General features: G+C 55.1%; 1 protein-coding gene across 6 annotated transcripts in view; it reads right to left on the reverse strand.

Annotated features, from left to right (window-relative positions):
• Nucleotides 1-15,720, reverse strand: part of IL4I1 (interleukin 4 induced 1) — a 39,813-nt gene that overhangs the window by 2,039 nt on the left and 22,054 nt on the right. The window contains exons 1-7 of one of the 6 annotated variants that reach the window (XM_003814347.5): nucleotides 5,939-6,688; nucleotides 5,248-5,282; nucleotides 4,914-5,152; nucleotides 4,166-4,278; nucleotides 3,366-3,567; nucleotides 611-679; nucleotides 177-313 (exon numbers count right to left, since the gene is read on the reverse strand). In XM_003814347.5, the coding sequence (XP_003814395.1) occupies nucleotides 177-313; nucleotides 611-679; nucleotides 3,366-3,567; nucleotides 4,166-4,278; nucleotides 4,914-5,152; nucleotides 5,248-5,260 (773 nt within the window). In that variant the 5' untranslated portion in view covers nucleotides 5,261-5,282; nucleotides 5,939-6,688. Of the gene's footprint in view, nucleotides 1-176; nucleotides 314-610; nucleotides 680-3,365; nucleotides 3,568-4,165; nucleotides 4,279-4,913; nucleotides 5,153-5,247; nucleotides 5,896-5,938; nucleotides 6,689-10,744; nucleotides 10,971-13,301; nucleotides 13,425-15,720 lie in introns of those variants that run through there. The other 5 variants (XM_063600520.1, XM_063600519.1, XM_055103358.3 and 2 more) reach the window with 5 other exon arrangements.

The following is a 15,720-nucleotide window of genomic DNA, read 5'->3' on the forward strand; positions in this document are numbered from 1 at the left end:
ACCACTTCTCCCCTAGGCCGTGTCCTTTTTCTGGGAACCCTTAGCCCCGCGGCCATCAATTAGGCCACGCCCTTCACAACAGCCCCGCCCCCAGACCCAGAGGCTCCTCCCACTCCCGGCTACTTTCCCTGATTGGCCCCGCCCCCCCTCCCCTGCCCGCCAGCCCTGCCCCTTACTGGAGTCTGTCGCTGAGGCAGCTGTGGGCCCGGAGGGCCTCGGCGAAGCTGAGATAGAAGAAGCCATCCTCGGACATCACGTCTCCCAGAAGCTGCACGGCCGGCCGGCTCAGGTTCCCCTCCCCGAGAAGATATTCCTGCAGGTTGGGCACAGGCCGAGGTTAGGGCCCAGGCAGGCTGCACCCCTGAGAAAGCCCCTCCGCAGCTGGGCCTCCTGGTCCCATGACATGTCCTTGGACCGTAGGATCCAGTCCCCGCTCTCTGACAGATGAGGGAAACGGAGGTCCAGAGAGGGGGCGTGTCCAGCCCCCGGGTCAGGCAGGAAGGCGGTGGCAGGACTAGGGTGCCAGGTACCCGCCTTCTGACTCTCTGGGGAAGGCCTCATGGTCACTCTCTTTGCCCTGCATCTCAGCAGAACCAAGATCCCCACTTACCAAGAGCGTGTGCCTTTCAAACTTCTTCATCGCCTTTCTGCAGCCCAGTGCCTTGAGGTCTTTGAGGGCCTGTTGTGGAAGAAGCAGACATGGTGTTGAGCTGCCCGGGCAGCCAGGGTGGAGGCCGGGCCTGGAGCCCACACTCGGCTTCTCCTCGTGGTTCTGCCCACGGCCGGCCATTCACCACTCTCAAGCCCCTGGGCTTTTGCCCACACCATGCCCTCCGCCTTGCCCTCCACGGCAACTCAGATGCCACTACTCCTCCGATATTACCGAACTGTTAACGCCGCCCATCCCCCCTCATTCGGCTGGCCCGGCTGGTCACAGCTCATCCCGGTTGGGTGTTATTTTGCCTATTTCTCAGCCAGCCAGCCAGACTGTGAGCTCCATGGAGGCAGGGATGTGGGCAGCTGGAGAGGAGACTGGGAGAGGGTCCCAGGCGTGCTGTGTCCTCCCGGGGGCTCAGTGATTATTTGTTGCCTGAATCACTGTGGCCACGGACAGAAGCTGGTCCCCTGTGCCACTGGTCAGTGCTGACAGGGCATGATGGCTGAGAAGTTTACCTACCGTCCGTCCCCTGCCCACAGCCCTCCTGTAGCTCCCCAGTGCCTGGAGCCACAGAATTCTTGCCCCTCAGCCTCGTGTTCAAGGCCCCTGCTAGCCCCTCAATGTCTTTTTTTTTTTTTTTTTTGAGATGGAGTGTCGCTCTGTTGCCCAGGCTGGAGTGCAGTGGTGCCATCTCAGCTCACTGAAACCTCTGCCTCCCAGGTTCAAGTGATTCTCCCACCTCAGCCTCCCAAGTAGCTGGGATTACAGGCGCCTGCCACCACAGCTGGCTCATTTTTGCATTTTTAGTAGAGACAGGGTTTCATCATGTTGGTCAGGCTGGTCTCGAACTCCTGACCTCAAGTGATCTGCCTGCCTCGGCCTCCCAAAGTGCTGGGATTACAGGCGTGAGCCACTGCGTCTGGCCTCAGTCCATGTCTTTTATGGCAGCTCTGGTTCTGTGAACAGTGTACAGTGCCCAGACCACCTGCCCTCAGGGCTCTCCCACCTACACATCCGGCACCTATTGTTTCCCTGCCTGTCTTTGCATGGCACACGAGTGCCTGTTCTTCAGCACTTTGTTCGAATCTCACCCCCTCCCAGAAGCCTTGCTGCCCCCGTCTAATTTCAGCCTTCTTCTTGGTCCACCTGGCTTCCCCCTTCTGGCCAGGACCTCAGAGGGAAGGCAGTGCCCCTTCACTCACTCATGCATCTCGCATCTCCCAGACTCCCAGACTAGTCAGTGTCAAGGCATAGAAATGACCTGGACATGGCCCCCATCCTGGTCTAGAAGGGGAGATGGGCAAGTGGGCTCTGACCTGGGTGGGGAGGGGATGTTGGGTGTGGCCAGTTCCTCCCTAAAGGTATCAGGGAAGGCTTCCTGGAGGAGCTAGTTCTTGAGGGCTGAGCAGGAGTTCCTGTGTGGGGAAGGGAAAGGCATTCTGGAAAGGGAGGGCGACACACAGGTATAGTGGGTGTGAGGAACACAGAGCTGGGGGCATGTGGACCACCATGAGGACAAAAATTCCTTAGAGGAGAAAAGAGCATGAGGCTGGAGGGGTGCAGAAGGGAAGGCCAGTCAGGGCTCAAAGCTGAGCCTGAAAAGATCAGACTTTGTCCTGGAGGCAGCGGGGAGCCACTGGGGGCTGTGAGCAGCATCACTCTGGGTGTGTGGGAAGACGTTTCTGGTACCAGGCTGGGGAGACTGGAGCCTGGGCAGCTTGAGAGGAGGCTGGGGGAGGGTCCAGGGCAGAGGAGGAGGCCTGAGCTGGGGTGGGCAGAGGGGAGCAGGGCACAAGCGTCAGGGGGCAGGGGTGGGCACTGATGGTGGGGGAGGTGGGCGAGGAGGAGGTCAGGAGGAGGATGGCTCCTAGGGCTCTGCCCGTGGCTGCGGGATGGTGGGGCCATCGTGAGATGGGGGCACCGGGAGGAGGAACAGGTTTAGGGGAAGGTTCTGAGCCCAGTGTCCTGGGGAGGGACACAGATCAGGGTCTCGGGAGGCAGATGTCTCCATCAGCCCATGGATCTATGTTTAAGCCAGAGGTGGAGACTGGGGAGGTTATCCAGGACAGTGTGTAGGTGAAAGGGGAAGAGGCCAAAAGCTGATGCAGCTTTGGGGTCAGCAGTGTTTATGGGGAAGCTAAAGACGGGAGTTGGGGCCGGGGGCAGTGGCTCACGCCTGTAATCCCAGCACTTTGGGAGGCTGAGGCAGGTGGATCACGAGGTCAGGAGTCCAAGATCAGCCTGGCCAAGATGGTGAAACCCCGTCTCTATTAAAAATACAAAAGTTAGCTGGGCGTGGTGGTGAGCGCCTGTAATCCCAGCTACTCGGGAGGCTGAGGCAGAGAATTGCTTGAACCTGGGAGGCGGAGGTTGCAGTGAGCTGAAATGGCGCCATTGCACTCCAACCTGGGTGACAGAGTAAGACTCCGTCTCAAAAAAAAAAAAAAAAAAGAAGGGAGTTGAGAGATGACCCATATGCGTAGAAGCCCCTGGGCTGGCCCATTCTCATTCTCGGATTTCAGTGAGTAGGTCAGTGGTTAGACCTCATGGCACACATCCCCTTGGTAGAATTTCCATCTCCACCAACAGGCACCCCACCCCATGGAGGGGACTGAAGGGTTGCCCGAGAGAAGAAAAGCCGGGCCGGGGCGAGCTTAGGAGAAGGACAGAGAAGTCAGGGCGGGAGGAGGGTGCAGGCGGTACCCACCTGGTTGAGAGCCATCTGGTAGATGTCTTCGGGCGAGTGGCCCTTTTCCTGGGGGCGCAAGGCGTAGCCCAGCTTCTCGGGCACCTTCTCCACCACGTAGTTGCGCAGCTTCACTTCGTGCACCTCCGTCCACGTGTTCTTGTCGTACTGGGTGAACTTGGTCAGGTTGAGCCCCAGGCCCTGGCAGAGCTTGTGGAGGATCCTGATCAAGGGAGTGGGTGAGTGAGGGCCGGGCTCCAGGGGGGGTGGCCTGGTCCCTAGTGGGACTTGGAGAAGAGGGGTGGGAGGGGAGAGTAGCTGGGGACCAGCATGAGGCTGGGGATGGGGCTAGATTTGGGGTAATCAATGCTGGGGGATGGGAATGAAATGGGGACAAGGCTGGAGGCCTCAGGGCAGTACCAGGATTAGGATTGGGTTAAGAGTGGGATAGAGCCCAGATTAGAATTGGGAAGGGGGACAGAGTTTGGGTTGGACGGGGGTTTGAGATGAAGAAGGGGCCTGGGGCTGGGGTGCCTGAGGGTGTGGGGATGGTGGAGCTGCAGGCCTGGAGGGGCCAGCACAGGAGCTGGCTTTTGCACCAGGCAGGGCCAGCTGGAGGTCTGGTTGGACCAGGTGGCCCGAGCGTTGCCAGAGGCCCAGGGCTGGTGCTGGAGGCAAGACTGAGGTGAGGATTAGGCGAAGGATGGGGTTGGAGGCTGGGTTTGGGAGTCAGAGTGGAAGTTCGGGCCTACTCTAGTGTGGGCATGGAGCTGGGGGGCTAGTTGAGTCTAGGCACACAGGTGGGTGGGTTGCCAGGTCACCTGTGAGAGCTGGGCATGCGCATGGCTCCCAGCTCCCCAATCCAGCCCGTGTTCTGGTCCCGGTAGGTGAAGATGCGGCCCCCGATCCTGTTATCTGCCTCCAGGATGGTGACCTGAGGGAGTCCGTGGGGCGAGGAGGGCCCTTCAGCTCCACCCACTGACCATCCCCTGCCCTCTACCACCCCGTGCCAGCCCCCTGCCTTCTTCCATCCCCACAGTGGCCCAGACCCAGACTAGGAGAGGGTCCCCTTCTGTATGGGAGGTGGGGGAACAGAACTGAGTGAGCAGTTCCAGACTGCAGGAGGAAGGCTGCCAGCTAGACTGCAAAGGGGCTTCCCAGCTCGGGGAGTTCGGAGATGACCCATATGCGTAGAAGCCCCTGGGCTGGCCCATTCTCATTCTCGGATTTCAGTGAGTAGGTCAGTGGTTAGACCTCAGGGCACACATCCCCTTGGTAGAGTTTCCCTCTCCACCAACAGGCACCCCACCCCAGGACAGAGGAGCTTTGAGCCAGTGAGACTTCCCTCTGGGATGAAAAACGTGGGACAGGAAAGTCTGGGGCCTCTCAGTGGAGACATGTGACAGCAGGGGGCTTGGGCCTCACCCCCAGACTACGGGGAAAGATAGCCTCTCCCTCCACATCCCCACCTCCACCCCCTCAAGGAGGAACGCGGCCGTGTCCCTGTGCCCAGGGACTCCAGCCTGCAGCAGGAGGGACTCTAGGTAGACTGCAAGCAGTGCTTCCCACCTTGTGTCCAGCATCGCTGAGCACCTTGGCGGCCACCAGCCCGGCCACACCAGCGCCAACCACAATCACCCTCTGGGGCTTCAGGGTCCGATTGAGCCCCCAGGTCACCACCTTGAGCAGCTGCTCATAGTCAGGATCCTGCATGCATTTCTCGAAGGGGTCTTGGCTGCGTTCAGCCTTCCAGTCCCGGGAGGCCACCAGGCTGAGGAGGATGGGGACAAGGACGAGGAGGCGCAGGGCTGGGAGGAGGAGGACAGGGTCAACGGGGTCGTGGCAGGTTGGGGGAGAGGGGTTCTACTCACTTGTTCCAGAGCCCCCTCCCCTGCTTACTCACCCAATGGGGCCATAACTCTCGGTGGGAGATGGTGTCTGGGGTGGAGGAGAAGGGAGGGCTGTTGTGACTGAGGCCTGTGACCGCTGTAGCCTGACTCTGTCTCCCATGGGCTGCCCAGCTGCTCGAGCCGGCCCTCCCCCAGTCACTGTCCTCCTCTCTGGACCTGTGTCCCCTAACCCCATTCCTTCAGAGTCCCCTGGACCGTCCCTGCCTCCCTCCTCACCGGTCTCCACCTCTGCCACAGCTCTCTCGGGTTCCTGTCTCTTTCTCTTCTTTTCCCTCTTTCTTTCCTTTCTTTCTTTCTTTCTTTTTAACAGTCTTTCTCTGCCATCCAGGCTGGAGTGCAGTGGTAAGATCTTGGCTCACTGCAACCTCTGCCTCCCAGGTTCAAGCAATCCTCCCACTTCAGCCTCCCAAGTAACTGGGATTACAGACACCCATAACCAAACCTGGCTAATTTTTGTATTTTTAGTAGAGACGGGGTTTCGCCATGTTGGCCAGGCTGGTCTCGAACTCCTGACCTTAGGTGATCCACCCACCTCGGCCTCCCAAAGTGCTGGGATTCCAGGCATGAGCCCTCGCACCCGGCCTCTTTTCCCTCTTCCTCATCTCCCCGGCTCCTGACTGCTTCTCAGTCCCTATTTCTGTGGGTCCTGTCTCTCTGTCCCCCCACCACTGGCCATGTCACTACCTCCAGCTCTTGGTGACAGCAGGACAGCGCGGTCCTCTCCACCGCCCTCCACTGTCTCTGCTGTGGCCCTTTCTCTCCCCTTAAACTGGCAGAGCCCCGCCCACCCCTCCTTTTGGGAAACTGGCCGAGGGAAATGAAACTGGTTTCCTGGAGCTGCTCTGGTCCAATGCTCAGAGTCTAGTTGAGGTTGGAGAAAGGGGGTTGGAGGAAGTTAATATCAGTCTATTCACTTCCTTTTGCCCCAGATAGTTCTGGGGTGGTTTGGAGGCCAGAAATAGATGCTCAGGTAACCGTGCCAACAACGGGGAATCCCCTTCGGCTTGCGCCCGTCCCTGATCACCAGGCCACTTGTTTCTATCCTCCCCTGCACTCTCTCCGCCTCCTTGATTCCCACGGGGACAGAGGGGCTACAGGTCCCTGGGCCAGGCCAACTTTCCCCTCCAAGTCCCTCTCCGTCAGGTGTCGCCATGTCCTGCAGGGCCCCCCATGGTTCCACTTCCCTCTCCATTTGCCACCCAGAGCCTCAGTCTCCCCCTCCGTCAAATGGGTGTAGCAGTGGGGCTGGCAGCCGTGGTCCCGGGGTCAGGACGTGGGCTCTGAGCCCGCCCTCCCCTCTGTGGCTCTCGTCTACAGCTGTCAAATGGGGACGTCACAGTGTTTTAGGATCAAGTGAGTGAATCCAGGTTAAGTTCTGTGGCCGGAACCTGGGGTAGTACTGGAAGCTGCTCCTTTGGAAATGCCAGCTGCTGTGGCCGCAGGGGCAGTCAGGGGTTCTGTGAGTGACCACCCGGCAGAGGGAAGCGCCCAGGCTTCACCCATCCCTGCTTTAAGAACCATCTCAGTGCTCAGGGCAGGGAGTGGGGCGGCACCTTGGAGTGGGTGGGGGCGGAGAAACAATAGCAGGGACTTTCCTTGGGGTGGGGGAGAAGGAGCCAGGGGGTCCGTGAGGAGAAAAACCAGAGGGAGGCAGATTCTCTGCAGCAAGGGTCGGGTGGGGGTTGGGGGGCATTACCAAGAAGGAAGATGGGAAACTCCCGCAGTAAATCAAAGAGGGATGCGGTTATGGCCAGGAGGGGCTGGGGGGTGAATGTGAGTAACAAGGCATGTGATGCAGGGGCGGGAGGCCGTGGCAAAGGGAAATGATCAAAGAGCTGGACAGTTCAGGGACCGAAAGAGCTTGGGTCAGCAAAAATAGTGACGAGGGCCAGGGGTGGCTCACGCCTGTAATCCCAGCACTTTGGGAGGTCGAGGCAGGCGGATCACCTGATGTCAGGAGTTCAAGACCAGCCTGGCCAACATGGCAGAACCTCACCTCTACTAAAAATATAAAAATTAGCCGGGCGTGGTGGCATACGCCTGTAGTCCCAACTACTCAGGAGGCTGGGACAGGAGAATTGCTTGAACCCAAGAGGTGGAGGTTGCAGTGAGCTGAGATCGTGCCACTGCACTCTAGCCTGGGTGACAGAGCCAGACTCCATCTCAAAAAATAAAAAATAAAAATAAAAAATAGTAATGAGGGCCGTGTGCGGAGGCTCACTGCTGTAATCCTAGCACTTTGGGAGGCCGAGGTGGGAGGATTGCTTGAGCCCAGGGGCTTGAGACCAGCCTGGCCAAGATGGCGAAACCCTTTCTCTAAAAAAGAAAAAAAAAGAAAAAAATAGTGACAAAAATGTTCCCATGGCGATCACCTGCCTTGGAGGCCGCCTGGTGCTCAGGGCTTTGCACCCATCGTAACCCTCACAATGCCTGCATTTGAGGCCAGGCACAGTGGCTTACGCCTGTAATCCCAGCACTTTGTGAGGCTGAGGTGGGCGGATCACTTGAGGTCAGGAGTTCAAGACCAGCCTGGCCAAAATGATGAAACCCTGTCTCTACCAAAAATATAAAAAATTAGCCAGGCGTGGTGGTGCACACCTGTAATCCCAACTACTCGAGACGCTGAGGCAGGAGAATCGCTTGAACCCGGGAGGCAGAGGTTGCAGTGAGCCGAGATTGCACCGCTGCACTCCAGCCTGGGGGACAGAGTGAGACTCCGTCTCAAAAACAAACAAACAAACAAAAAACCAACAACAATGCCTGCATTTGATAGTTGAGGAAACTGAGGCTTGGAGATGGCGAGAGGGTGGGACAGGAGGACCCTGGGGCACAGAGAGGGGAAAAGGCTTGGCCTAGGTCTCAGAGTTTCATTCACAGTGACATGTCAAGTATGAACGCGGCGGGATTGGGGCCTTATTCGCCTGTGCCTCGGCCTGGGTCCCACAGTGGGGAATGGCAGTGCTGGCATTCCTCACCAGGTCGGGTGGGCCCCAGGTCCCCGGCCCCTGCCCAGTAGCTTGTTCAGTCCTACAGCCGCAAAACAGTGGAAACAACCATGGAAAGGGGTGGAGGCCCACAGCCAACTGGCTCCCAGGGCATGTCCCAGGAGTTTTTGGGTCCCCAGAGTGGGTGGGGCCCTGCACCAATCCCCTTGTCCTTATCACAGAGGGTTGTTGCACAAAACTCCTCTGGCCCCAGGCATATGTGCAGCTCACCTTGGGGGACTTCTGGGTGGTGGTGGTTGTTGTTTTGGGAGATGGGGTCTCGCTCTGTCACTCAGGCTAGAGCACAGTGGCACAATCTCGGCTCACTGCAGCCTCAACCTCCCGGGCTCAAGCAATCCTCCCACCTCAGCCTCCCTAGTAGCTGGGACTACAGGAGTGCACTACCACACCTGTTTTTTTTTTGTTTTTTGTTTTTTTAATTGAGACGGAGTCTCACTCTGTCACCCAGGCTGGAGTGTAGTGGTGCTATCTAGGCTCACTGCAAGCTCCACCTCCTGGGTTCACGCCATTCTCCTGCCTCAGCTTCCAGAGTAGCTGGGACTACAGGCGCCTGCCACCACGTCCGGCTAATTTTTGTATTTTTAGTAGAGATGGGATTTCACCGTGTTAGCCAGGATGGTCTCAATCTCCTGACTTTGTGATCTGCCCGCCTCGGCCTCCCAAAGTGCTGGGATTACAGGCGTGAGCCACCTCGCCCGGCCACACCTGGCTAATTTCTGTGCTTTTTGTAGAGATGGGATTTTGTTATGCTGCCCAGGCTGGTCTTGAACTCCTGGGCTTAAGCGATCCTCCAGCCTCAGTCTCTCGAGTAGCTGGGACCACAGGTGCACACCACCATGCACAGCTAAATTTTTGTACTTTTTCGTAGCGATGGGGCCTTGCTATGTTGCGCAGCCTGGTCTCAAACTCCTGGGCTCAGGTGATCTACCTGCCTTGGCCTCCCAGAGTGCTGGGATTACAAGCATGAGCCACTATGCCCGGCCCCTTTGAGCTTTTTTGTGCATTTCACATCATCTTCATTCAGCATGTATTACTTTTGTAATTAAAGAAAAAAAAATCCCAATTAATGTTAGTTTGAAGCAATACATCAGACAGGCCAGGTGCCCCCAGTGAAGAGCAGAGGGCGCAAGTCAGCTGGTTCAGGATTGATGCCTTTCCAGAATGCTCTGTCGCCCAGGCTGGAGTACAGTGGTGTGATCTCAGTTCACTGCGGCCTCTGCCTCCTGGGTTCAAGTGATTCTCCTGCCTCAGCCTCCCCAGTAGCTGGGATTACAGGTGCGCGCACCATCACGCTCAGCTAATTTTTATATTTTTAGTAGAGACGGGGTTTCTCCATGTTGGACAGGCTGGTCTCGAAGTCCTGACCTCAGGTGATCCGCCCACCTGGGCCTCCCAAAGTGCTGGGATTACAAGTGTGAGCCACCATGCCCAGCCTCCAGAATCATTTCTGATAATACTAAGGAGATTGGTGTTCAGGTTAAATTAGGTTTAGGGATGAGGGTGGAATTAGGGAAAAGCAGTTTGGATAGGTGAGTGGGAGACAGGAGGGAGGTGAGGGGCAGGTGGAGGGAGCGGAGGGGAGGAAAGGCCCAGTCAAGTATCTGTTGACTTCAGCTGGTTTGGGGGTATTCTGGTTTTTTGATGGAGTTTCTGGAAAATAAGGTTAATCCTCCCAGATAATGGTCTTTGGTGGGGCAAATCCTACCTTATTTGGTTGACTTCTAGAACCACAATGATGGTTTCGATGAGGTTTAGGTCATGTCTATACAGCAGCCAGACACCTGGCTCTGGCCCCACTGGGGGCCTCGTGGCCCATCAGGGCAGCTGATGCTGATGAGGGCTGCACAGATGTGCTGGGGACCGGGCCCCTGCCTTACATATATACGCATTCTCTTCTCTGAGTCTGTCCAAAGACCCTAAGTGGTCAGTATTAAAAGTTTCATTGGCCAGACGCGGTGGCTCACTCCTGTCATCATAGCACTTTGGGAGGCCGAGGTGGGCGGGCAGATCACGAGATCAGGAGTTCGAGACCAGCCTGGCCAACATGGTGAAACCCTGTCTCTACTAAAAATACAAAAAAATTAGCCAGGCGTGGTGGCGGGCATCTGTAATCCTAGCTACTCAGGATCCTGAGGCAGGAGAATCGCTCGAGCCTGGGAGGCAGAGGTTGCGGTGAGCCGAGACCGCACCATTGCACTCCAGCCTGGGCTACAGAGCGAGACTCTGTCTCAAAAACAAAACAAAACAAAACAAACACAAAACTTTCACCAAGGCTTGGGTGGGCAGGGCCTGCCCAGGGGATGACCTGGGACCTGGGTGGGAGTCAGGGGGTCCAGGCCCAGATTGGGGAAGGGACTCAGGGATCGGAGGACAGAATTAGTGAGTCCCCCAATCTTTGGCCTGACCCCAGGACAGGGTCCCCCTTCCCATGGAACCCTCCTTCCTGTTTCCAGAACATCCCAGGGCCCCTGGTGGGGGCACTCACTGCATGGCTGCCTCTGGGGGGCTCTCTCAGCACCCATGGCCTTTATGGTTAGCCCAGGACAGAAGTCATCGTTGGGCATGTGCGGAATCAAGGTGAATGATGGTGGCTTTGTCCTTGTTAGATCAGAGATGCCAAGTTCCTGATATTGGGGTCAGAGCAGCTGGGAGGCTGTGAAAGGCAGGTCCCCCTTTCTCAGAAGTGTTTTATTATGGAAACTTTCAAACATCTAAAACCAGAGTGAGCAGGGGATGAACCCAGGTGAATTCATGGCTTCACACAGCCCTTGTCTCACTCACACCCTCCCCGCCCCCTCACTGGATTTCTTTTAGAGCAAGTCCCAGGCACCATATTGTCTTCTGATTTTTTGGGACTGAGTCACGTTCTGTCACCCAGGCCGGAGTGCAGTGGCACAATCTCAGCTCACTGCAACCTCCACCTCCTGGGTTCAAGTGGTTCTCCTGCCTCAACCTCCCGAGGAGCTGCGATTACAGGTACAGGCCACCACGCCCAGCTAATTTTTGTATTTTTAGTAGAGACAGGGTTTCACCATGTTGGCTGGGCTGGTCTCGAACTCCTGACTTCAGGTGATCCCTCCCATCTTGGCCTCCCAAAGTGCTGGGATTACAAGGCTGAGCCACTGCACCTGACCATGTTTTGCTTTTTAAAAACTACAATATCATTATCATATTTTAAGATGGCAGCCATTTCTTTTTTTTTTTTTTTTTTTTTTGAGATGGAGTCTCGCTCAGTTGCCCAGGCTGGAGTGCAGTGGCACGATCTCGGCTCACTGCAAGCTCCAGATGGCAGCCATTTCTTAATATTATTAAATCAATGTTCACGTTTCCTGGAATAGCTCATCACTGAAAAACAAAACAAAACAAAACAAAAAAACAGTTTAGGTCGGGCATGGTGGCTGACACCTGCAATCACAGTACTTTGGGAGGCCGAGGTGAGTGGATCACCTGAGGTCAGGAGCTCAAGACCAGCCTGGGCAACATGGTGAAACCCCATCTCTACTAAAAATACAAAAATTAGCCAGGCGTGGTGGCGGGCACCTCTGTAATCCCAGCTACTCAGGAGGCTGAGGCAGGAGAATCACTTGAAACTGGGAGGCAGCGGTCGCTATGAGTTGAGATCATGCCACTCCAGCCTAGGCGACAGAGCGGGACTCCATCTCAAAAAAAAAAAAGGCCAGGTGTGGTGGCTCATGCCTGTAATCCCAGCACTCTGGGAGGCCGAGACAGGTGGATCACAAGGTCAGGAGATCAAGACCATCCTGGCCAACATGGTAAAACCCTGTCTCTACTAAAAATACGAAAATTAGCTGGGTGTGGTGGTGCACGCCTGTAGTCCCAGCTACTCAGGAGGCTGAGGCAGGAGAATCGCTTGAACCCGGGAGGCAGAGATTGCAGTGAGCCGAGATCACACCACTGCACGCCAGCCTGAGCAACAGAGCAGGACTCTCTGAAAAAAAAAAAACAACAAAACAAAAAACGGTTGGTTTGTCAAGATGCAAATCACAGTCCATATTGCATTTGAGTGACATTGTCTTGGTCAGTAAGTGTCACTATCAGTTCTGTGGATTCAAGGGAACTAGGGTATCTGAGGTGACCCCAGGGCACCAGGCTAGTCCCCATCACGGCAGCGCACCCGTCTGCTTCTTGCCTCGGGAAACCTTTGGCATCTGAGAGGGTTCAACCTGATGGGGTCTGGAGGGGAGATGGGACAAGGGCGCCCATGTGGGTCACTGTGTTTGAAGTCACCAGGGCCCTGGTGTGCAGAAGCCAAGGGTGTGGTCCTGTGGGACAGGCAGGGGAACAGCCGGGGTCACTGAAACCTGGCTGGGGGGCTGGCTGCTGCGCAAGAAGCAGACCTCGCTTCCGAGCATGAGGGCTTTGCTCCCTGGGAGGTTCTGTGGAGAGCCGCTGCCCTGAGTCTGAGGGGCAGATTTTTAAAGCACCCTGACATTTTTGGGGTTTACTGAAAACTTGGGAGCAGTGGTGTGCTGAAGCTGAGTCATACCAGGTCATAAGAGCTGATTTACATTTTCAGGAGTTTCGGGTTTTGCTTTGCAAGCCACTCATTACTAAAAAATAAATTGTATTGATGATTAGTTTTTACTAAAATGAATAAAAAGTCATCATTCCCTCATGGTTTGACTACATATTATACTATTATATGTGCTGGGTTTTTTTTTTTTTTTTTTTTTTTTTTTGAGACAGGGTCTCACTTTTGTTACCCAGGCTGGAGTGCAGTGGTACGATCTCGGCTCACTGCAATGTCTGCCTCCCAGGTTCATGTGATCCTCCCACCTCAGCCTCCAAGTATCTGAAACTACAGGCAGGAGCCACTACGCCAGGCTAATTTTTGTATTTTTGTAGAGACGAGGTTTCGCCATGTTGCCCAGGCTGGTCTCAAACTCCAGACCCCAAGTAATCTACTCCCCTTGGCCTCCCCAAAATGTCGGGATTACAGGCATGAGCCACCACACCCAGCCCCCATTTGCCACTCTTATCCCTAAACAGGGGAAAGCAAAGCAGTAAGAGCTGAGATTCACCTTTAAAAGCCTCTGATTCCAAATTTAGTCACCAAATGTGTTGTCTTCATATGAATTAATGAGGAACTTAAGGAAAGGCCATTTGTCAGGACTGGGAAGGAAGCACATCTGTGTATTTTCTTCCTGGAAAGGGAAACTGAAATTACGATGGAGCCATCACCCGCGGTGGCACCCAGTCGGTTGCTGATGCTGCTGTGATCTCAGGGTCCCTCCTAGACTCCCCCAGGAGGCCTGTTGGGACCATTTCTCACATGGCTTTGGGGCACAGAGCCTCCTGATTTAATGGAATCACTTGTGTTATTCAGAGTGGGGTGCTCAAGATCCTTTGGGGTATGGGAAGAAAATGCAGAACTTAAAATTTTTTTTTTTGAGATGAAGTCTAACTTTGTTGCCCAGGCTGGAGTGCAGTGGCGCGATCTCGGCTCACTGCAACCTCCGCCTCCCAGGTTCAAGTGATTCTCCTGAGTACCTGGGATTACAGGCACCTACCACCACGCCGGGCTAATTTTTGTATTATTTATTTACTTATTTGAGACGGAGTCACTCTTTTGCCCAGGCTGGAGTGCAGTGGCTTGATCTCTGCTCACTGTAAGCTCCGCCTCCCGGGTTCATGCCATTCTCCTGCTTCAGTCTCCCGAGTAGCTGGGACTACAGGCGCCCGCCACCACACCCGGCTAATTTTTTTATATTTTTAGTAGAGACGGGGTTTCACCGTGTTAGCCAGGATGGTCTCGATCTCCTAACCTCGTGATCCGCCCACCTTGGCCTCCCAAAGGGCTGGGATTACAGGCATGAGCCACCGTGCCCAGCCCCTAATTTTTGTATTTTTAGAAGATACGGGGTTTCACCATGTTGGCCAGGCTGGTCTCAAACTCCTGACCTCAGGTGATCCACCCGCCTCGGCCTCCCAAAGCTGGAATTTATTTTAAAAACATAACTATAAGAAAGCAATTAAGCTTTGCTAATGGTTAATATACAAAATAGGAAATAATATGCAAAATAATAGGAAAAATATACATGTACACTTTGGAAATACATGCTCAAATTTTCTCATCATGATTGTGTGGCCCCTGCCAACGACCTTGTGGGCATTTTTTGGTACCTCCAGCACCAGATCAGGATCAGCTCTAAAAATGGATGCTGAACGCACAAATGTAGGTAAAATGCAAACTGCTTCCTACCTCCTAAGGGGACTCAAGGCCTCCCTTCCGGCAGAGGGGACAATATGAGTCAAGGCCTATGAACTGCAGAAAAAGGTCCCTGCTGTAGGTGACAGCTTTCAGAGAGAAGTAGCTGGGTTGTGGGGTCTTCCTCTGGTTTACTGCTCCCACCACACACACCCATGGTTTCTACTTAGACACAACTCTTGTCCTCCAGAGCCCAAGATGGTGCAAGGAAATTTTATTTATTTGAGACGGAGTTTCGCTTTTGTTGCCTAGGCTGGAGTGCAATGGCATGATCTCGGCTCACTGCAACCTCCACCTCTCGGGTTCAAGCGATTCTCCTGCCACAGCCTCCCGAGTAGCTGGGATTACAGGCGCCCGCCACTTAACTAGCCACCAGCTCATGTTTGTATTTTTGGTAGAGATGGGATTTCTCCATGTTGGCGATGCTGGTCTCGAACTCCTGACCTCAGGTGTTCCGCCAGCCTTGGCCTCCCAAAGTGCTGGGATTACAGGTGTGAGCCACCGCACCTGGCCGGTCCAAGGAAATAATGACTCATGATAATGACTTCAGGAGACTTTTGGAACCTGGGCCATGAATCTCCCAAGTGTGGCCCACAGACTGAGATGGAACAGGCAGCAGGAGGCCAAAGGGGTACACTCCACTCCCCACAGCCCAGGAGATCTGAGTGCTTAGGACCATTCCAGTCCATAGAGCGAGGCTGGAGGGTGGAGGAAGAGCATTGGGCCCGTGTCTTTAGCCCCAGGTGACAGGAAGGAATGCTGCCCATGACATCTGTAACCACTGGAATAGCGCCTTAGGGATGGTACTAGATGACTTAACATGTGTGTATATTTTTTGAGACAGAGTCTTGCTCTGTCGCCCAGGCTGGAGTGCAGTGGCGTGATCATGGCTCACTGCAGCCTCAAAGGCCTGGGCTTAAATGATCCTTCCACCTCAGCCTCCCAGGTAGCTGGGACCACAGTTGCGTGCCACCACGCACAACCAAACTTTTTTGTAGTTTTTATAGAGACGGGGTTTCACCATGTTGCCCAGGCTGGTCTTGAATCCCTGACCTCAAGTGATCTGCCCATCTTGGCCTCCCAAAGTGCTGGGATTACAGGTGTGAGCCACCTCGCCCAGCCATATTTGTGTATATTCTACGACATAACTGTCACAAAACACCTGGAGCCCACTCCCCGTGGCGGCTTCACTCGTGTGTTCCTCTTCTACCACTAGCACCACCCCTTCCTGG

The sequence above is a fragment of the Pan paniscus genome, chromosome 20 (genome assembly GCF_029289425.2).
Source record: "Pan paniscus chromosome 20, NHGRI_mPanPan1-v2.0_pri, whole genome shotgun sequence".
NCBI lineage: Eukaryota > Metazoa > Chordata > Mammalia > Primates > Hominidae > Pan > Pan paniscus.